Below are 6,283 nucleotides of genomic sequence, written 5' to 3'. Positions count from 1 at the left end.
GAGGGCCTCCTCGTAGGACTGCTCCTGGGCACGGCCAAGGGGGCCATCAGCCGGTCAGACTGCCTGCCTCTCTTCCGCGCATACATCCGGTCCAGGGTGTCCTTGGAGATGGAGCACGCGGTGTCCACCGGTACGCTCGCGGCCTTCCGCGAGAGGTGGGCACCAGAGGGACTGGAGTGCATCATCACGCCCGGCAACCAAATTTTAATTTGATTTTATGTTTAAGTTAATTTGTTTTAATTGCCGGTGCTTTGTGTCCCCCTCCCCTTTTATAGGGGGCACTTGGAGGAGGAAAAAAAAAGCCTTGTAAATGGTTGGTGTTTCCCCCAGATCGGGCGGGGGGGGGGGGCGGGGGGGGGGGGGGGGTGGCACGGTTTAATGTTTTTTGTTTACTCCCAAAAAGAGTTTCATGCACAAGGACCCCAGGTCCCGCTGCACCGCAGCATGTTGTAATTTCTCCCCATTCAAATAATAATCCCTTTTACTGTTTTTTTTTTTCCCCCCCCCCCAAGGTGGATGACCTCACATTTTCAGACATTGTATTCCATCTGCCAAACCTTAGCCCATTCGCTTAACCTATCTAAATCTCTTTGCAGCCTCTCTCTGTCCTCTACACAACCCGCTTTCCCACTAATCTTTGTGTCATCTGCAAATTTTGTTACACTTCAGCTCCCCATAACCCTTGACTCCCTTATCGTTCAGAAATCTGTCTATCTCCACCTTAAATATAGTCAATGATCCAGCCTCCACAGCTCTCTGGGGCAGAGAATGCCACAATCCTCAAGAAATTCCTCTGCATTTCTGTTATAAATGGGCGACCCCTTATTCTGAAGCTATGCCCCCTAGTGAAGTGAAGGTTGTTTGCCCGTTGCTACAAAACCCACCCACATCACTTCATGAAAAAGGAGGACAACTAGTCACATTTATTTCAATAATTCATGCCATTTCTGTGAATACAAACTTGCACTTACATATAGGGGACAATTAAAGCTACTGAGACTCTGACGCTTACAGCAGCATATTGTGTCGAAAGGGTTGGTGTAGTTTGAAAGGCAGCGGCTGCTTGAAATAAAACGTCGTCTGTTTGCAGACTGCGGAGATCGAAGCGGGACATTTCAACATAATTACACGTGTGCAGACCGCAATCATTCCTTCATAGGCTATACATTTAAAAACTAAAGTAATACTCGTTCTCCTCCTTCTCCTTGTCGGTGGTGACTTGGTCCTTCGGCACCATCTCCTTCATCAAAGGTGGGTTCGATCGAAATACGAGCCTCCTCCCGGTCTGAAGGCAAGTACAAATTAGTGTTCGACTTGACCCAGCCCCAAAATACCATGCAATGCATGACTCGCACCTGAGGTCTGCAGCAATACCTGCACCTCTGAATCAGCAGGTCGTGGGGTCAAGTCCCACTCGAGAGATGTGAGCACCAAATCCAGGCTGCCACTCCCAGTGCAGTACTGAGGGAGCGCCGCACTGTCGGAGGGGCAGTACTGAGGGAGTGCCGCACTGTCGGAGGGGCAGTACTGAGGGAGCGCCGCACTGTCGAAGGGGCCGCACTGTCGGAGGGGCAGTACTGAGGGAGTGCCGCACTGTCGAAGGGGCCGCACTGTCGGAGGGGCAGTACTGAGGGAGTGCCGCACTGTCGAAGGGGCCGCACCGTCGGAGGGGCAGTACTGAGGGAGCACCGCACTGTCGGAGGGGCAGTACTGAGGGAGCGCCGCACTGTCGGAGGGGGCCGTCTTTCGGATTAGACGTTAAACGGGCAGCAGGGTTTCGGGTGAGCTCAGTACAGTGAGCAGGGAGAGGAGATTGGTGACTGAGCCGTACCTTTTTCTGGTGCTCAGCCTGAGATCTGATCATTGCTCTTTGGATTCGCTCCTCCTGATGAAGCTTCTCCTCCCTCAGTCTCTCCTCTCGCACCCTGTGGAATAAAGTGTAGAACAGCGTCACAGTGAGATATGCACGCGCTTCGACGATAGCGGTTCCTGTTGAGCAAAGGACTGTTCCACCCGTCCGTGCCCGTATGGCTGGTGACAACAGTCCCAGCTTCACGTCCTGGCCGATCGTCTCCTGGAGAGGCGAGTGCTGCTATGGCCCAACCTGGCAGAGATCGGTCAAGACAATGATTGACCAGAGGATCCTCACTGTGCCAGCTCTGGATTCCACATGCAGAGCAGTCACACATTGGCCTGCCTCCTCATCTATCCATAGCTGCCTTTGCTTTGTGGCCCTTGTGTCTCCTGGTTGAAATCCCTGTAGGAAGAATTGGCAGCACGAGCACGAACCTCATAAGAACATTAGAATTAGGAGCAGGCTTATCGAGCCTGCTCCGCCATTCAATAAGTTCATGGCTGATCTTCGACCTCTACTCCACTTTCCCGCTCGATCCCCATATTCCTTGATCCCCCTCGAGCCCAAAAATCTAACGATCTCAGCCTTGAACATAATCAACGACTGAGCCTCCACACCCCTCTGGATTAGAGATTTCCAGATTCTCCTCATCAGTCCTAAAAGGCTGACCCCTTATCCTGAGACTGTGTCCCCTGGTTCTAGACTCCCCAGCCAGGGGAAACAACCTCTCAGCATCTACCCTGTCAATCCCCCTCAGAATTTAATATTTTTTAATGAGATCACACCTCATTCTTCTAAACTCCAGAGATTATAAGGCCCAATCCACTCAATTTCTCATCCCAGGGATCAGTCTGGTGAATCTTTGTTGCACTCCCTCTGTGGCAAGTATATCCTTCCTTAGGTAAGGAGAGCAAAACTGCACAGTGCTCCAGGTGTGGTCTCACCAAGGCCCTGTACAATTGTAGCAAGACTTCTTTACTCTTTTATTCCAACCCCCTTGCAATAAAGGCCAACATACCATCTACCTTCCTAATTGTTTGCTGTACCTGCATGTTAACGTTGTGATTAGTGCATACGGACACCCAAATCCCTCTGCAAACCAACATTTCCGAGGGGGAGAAATTGGCCTCCTTTGTGCCTCCTGGGGGCGATAACGGGACACTACTGGCTCTGCGACTGGGAGATCCGACGCCCGCGAGCATGCCGTGGAGATTTGCGGCAGCGGTAAACCCCTAGCGCCACTATCTCCTGCGCCCCAGAGATGGTGGTGTCAACCGGTGCGTAACCCCCGGATGCGAACTTCGGTACCGCCCCCCCTGCAGCATCGCCAGGCGTCAACACCAGCAGCTGCAGGAGGCGTTGTAAGGTCGATCGGCTGCGTGGGGAGCGGTATTTAAAGGTATTGCTGCTTGGGGAAAGCGTAAAATCTATATTGCTCCCTTGGGTCAATGTTTCACTATTTTGTTGTGCGGCGATTGATCAGCCCTTTTTAAGGAAGGGTGGGAGGGAGCCTCCGATCCCGGCAGCGCGTCACTGGACATAGCGGTACAACGTTGCACTACCACCCCTCCTGCCTGTTTAATGCTCCAAGGGAAGTGGTTGCGTTTGATTTAGCGATCCACTTCCCTCCTGGAGTGCTAAACCGGAAGTTTGCATTTGCTGGAATTAGGTAGCGCCCGGTGATATTTTTGCACTCCCCCTATGCAATTTCTAGCCCCTAGTCTCTCACCTTTTAAAAAATATTCTGCTTTTCCATTCTTCCTACCAAAGTGGATAATTACACAATTCTCCAACATTAGACTCCATCTACCACCTTCTTGCCCACTCGCTTAACCAGTCTATACCATTTTGCGTCCTCCTCACAGCTTACTCTCCCACCGGGCTTTGTAAGGTTAGTGCTAAATGTCAGGTGTTTCAGCATGCAGCATGCAGAGGGCAATCTCAGCCACCTTGCGGCACCATCTCTACCTCATCCTCCTCTCCTTCTCTTTGTTCCTCTCGGCCAATTCCACTTTATCCCGAGGCAGCTTCTCCAGGCCCTCGAACAGGTCCTCCAGGTAGTTCTCGATACTGGTCAGCATCTGCAGCGTGCTCATGTTGGCCTCGTTCTCCCCGATACAGGCTCGGTAAACCTCTCCCACCTTCTGATCCAGGGCCTCCAGCATCTTATCCTGGGAAAGAAAGAAAAAGACTTGCATTTATATAGCGCCTTTCACGACCACCAGGCGTCTCAAAGCGATTTACAGCCAATGAAGTACTTTTGGAGTGCAGTCACTGTTGTAATGTGGGAAATGCGGCAGCCAATTTGCGCACAGCAAGCTTCCACAAACAGCAATGTGATAATGACCAGATCATCTGTTTTTTTTTGTTATGTTGATTGAGGGATAAATATTGGTCCCAGGACACCAGGGAGAATGCCCCTGCTCTTGTTCGAAATAATGCCATGGGATATTTTATATCCACCTGCGAGGGCAGACGAGGCCTCGGTTTAACGTTGCATCTGAAAGACGGCACTTCCAACAGTGCAGCGCTCCCTCTGGCGTGTCAGCCTAGATTTATGTGCACAAGTCCCTGGAGTGGGATTGGGGGGGGGGGAAATAAACAGCAAGAGTTGCTTTCTGTTCCGGTGAGTGGTATCCATCAGCGTGCGAGAGACACCGGAGCAGCGTCCACAACAACCCAGCTTCTCCAGTCTCTCCACCCAACTGAAGTCCCTAGTCCCTGGAACCATCTCCTCTCAAGGCCTTGACATCCTTGCAAACTGCCAATTTCCTCTGACCCCCCCAGAGAAGTTGGGATTGTTCTCCTTAGAGCAGAGAAGGTTAAGAGGAGATTTAACAGAGGCGTTCAAAACCATGAGGGGTTTTGATAGAATGGATAGGGAGAAACTGTTTCCAGTGGCAGGAGAGTCGGTAACCAGAGGACACAGATTTAAGATAATTGGCAAATGAACCAGAGGGAGATGAGAATTGTATTTGTGCAACAAGCTGTTATGATCTGGAATGCGCTGCCTGGAAGTAGATTCAGCAACAACATTCGGAAGGGAATTGGAAGGGGAAGAATTTGCAGGGCGGAGGGGTTGCGGACCACCCCACCGCCCCCCCCGAATGTGACAGGACCTGACCTCGGGGAAGCTGCCAGTACCTGATCCTCGATTGTGCTCTGGCTGAAGGAGAACATCTTGGCTTTGAGTTCCAGCTCCGCGGCCCGGCTCTCCTCCTTGGCCACGGCCTCGTTCAGCAAGTTCAGCTGCTGCTTCAGGAAGTCCATCTCACAGACCCTGCCAAACACACCGGCAAAATTATCCGCTTACAATTGCAAAAAGAAATGTGGAATTCTTTACCATTCAGTCCCTCGAGCCTGTTACACAGGAACAGGAGGAGGCCATGCAGCCCCTTGAGCCTGTTACACAGGAGTGAGCCATTCAGGGGCCGGCGAGGGGCGCGTGGCGGCGAAGGGCCAGGGAGCAGGCAGTGAGGGGTGGTGGGGGCATCAAGCGATTGGTACCTGCCGACCACATGCTCTGCCTACATTTTATGGTGTGCGTTGGACATGGCCTGTTTGATTTCCTCCACGGCCTCCTCGGTCTCCTGCGAGTTGAGGATGAGCGACAGGTTCTGTTCCTCCAGCTCAGTGTAGAGGTCCAGGAGCTCCTTGGGATCCTTGAAGTAAAGTTCAGGCTCCTGCAGAACATCAAACATTTAGGAAACTCACTGAGTCAAATCCAGCTCAGGCTAACACAGGACAGCACATCGCTCTGCTCTCTAACCCTTCTCTCTCTCTCTCCCCCCGTGTGCCCCTCCCTCCCTCTCTCTCTCTCTCCCCCCCCCCCCCCCTCCCTCTCTGCCCCTCCCTCTCCCCCTGTCTGCCCTTCCTCCATCCCTCCCCGTCTGCCCCTCTCTCCCTCCTCCCTCCCTCCCTCCTCCCTCTCTCCCTCCTCCCTCCTCCCTCCCCCCTCCTCCTCCCTCTCTGCCCCTCCCTCTCCCCCCCTTCACTGTCTGCCCCGCCTCTTCCTCTCTCTCCCTCCCTGTCTGCCCCTCCCTTTGCCTCTCACCCTCCCTTCCTCCCCTCCCTCTGCCTCTCTCCCTCCCCTCCCTTTCTCTCTTTACCACTCTCTTCTCATCCCTCTGCCCCTCCCTCCCTGCTGCTTTCTCTCTGCCCCTCTCATGCTCTCTTTCTAACCCCTCCTCTTTCTGTCTCGCTGAAACCCGTACCCCAATGAGAGTCAGTGTCTGTGGAACAGTAATTATGAGAGTTTATGATAGAGTTAATAAGGAGACACTGTTTCCAGTGGCAGGAGGGTGGATAACCAGAGGACACAGATTGAAGATAATTGGCAAAAGAACCAGAGGGGGAGAGGAGGAGAATGTTTTTACGCAGTGAGTTGTTGTGATCGGGAACGCGCTGCCTGAAAGGGCACTGGAAGCA

General features: G+C 52.7%; 1 protein-coding gene across 1 annotated transcript in view; it reads right to left on the bottom strand.

Moving 5' to 3' along the window:
* Positions 1–417: 417 nt before the first annotated feature.
* Positions 418–6,283, bottom strand: part of cfap100 (cilia and flagella associated protein 100) — a 44,001-nt gene continuing 38,135 nt past the window's right edge. The window contains exons 12-16 of the mRNA XM_070895639.1: positions 5,387–5,538; positions 5,000–5,135; positions 3,824–4,026; positions 1,832–1,925; positions 418–1,285 (exon numbers count right to left, since the gene is read on the bottom strand). Of these exons, the coding sequence (XP_070751740.1) occupies positions 1,169–1,285; positions 1,832–1,925; positions 3,824–4,026; positions 5,000–5,135; positions 5,387–5,538 (702 nt within the window). The 3' untranslated portion in view covers positions 418–1,168. The remainder of the gene's footprint in view (positions 1,286–1,831; positions 1,926–3,823; positions 4,027–4,999; positions 5,136–5,386; positions 5,539–6,283) is intronic.

Source organism: Pristiophorus japonicus, chromosome 12 (assembly GCF_044704955.1).
Source record: "Pristiophorus japonicus isolate sPriJap1 chromosome 12, sPriJap1.hap1, whole genome shotgun sequence".
NCBI lineage: Eukaryota > Metazoa > Chordata > Chondrichthyes > Pristiophoridae > Pristiophorus > Pristiophorus japonicus.
This window is presented reverse-complemented; position numbering and strand designations above follow the sequence as displayed.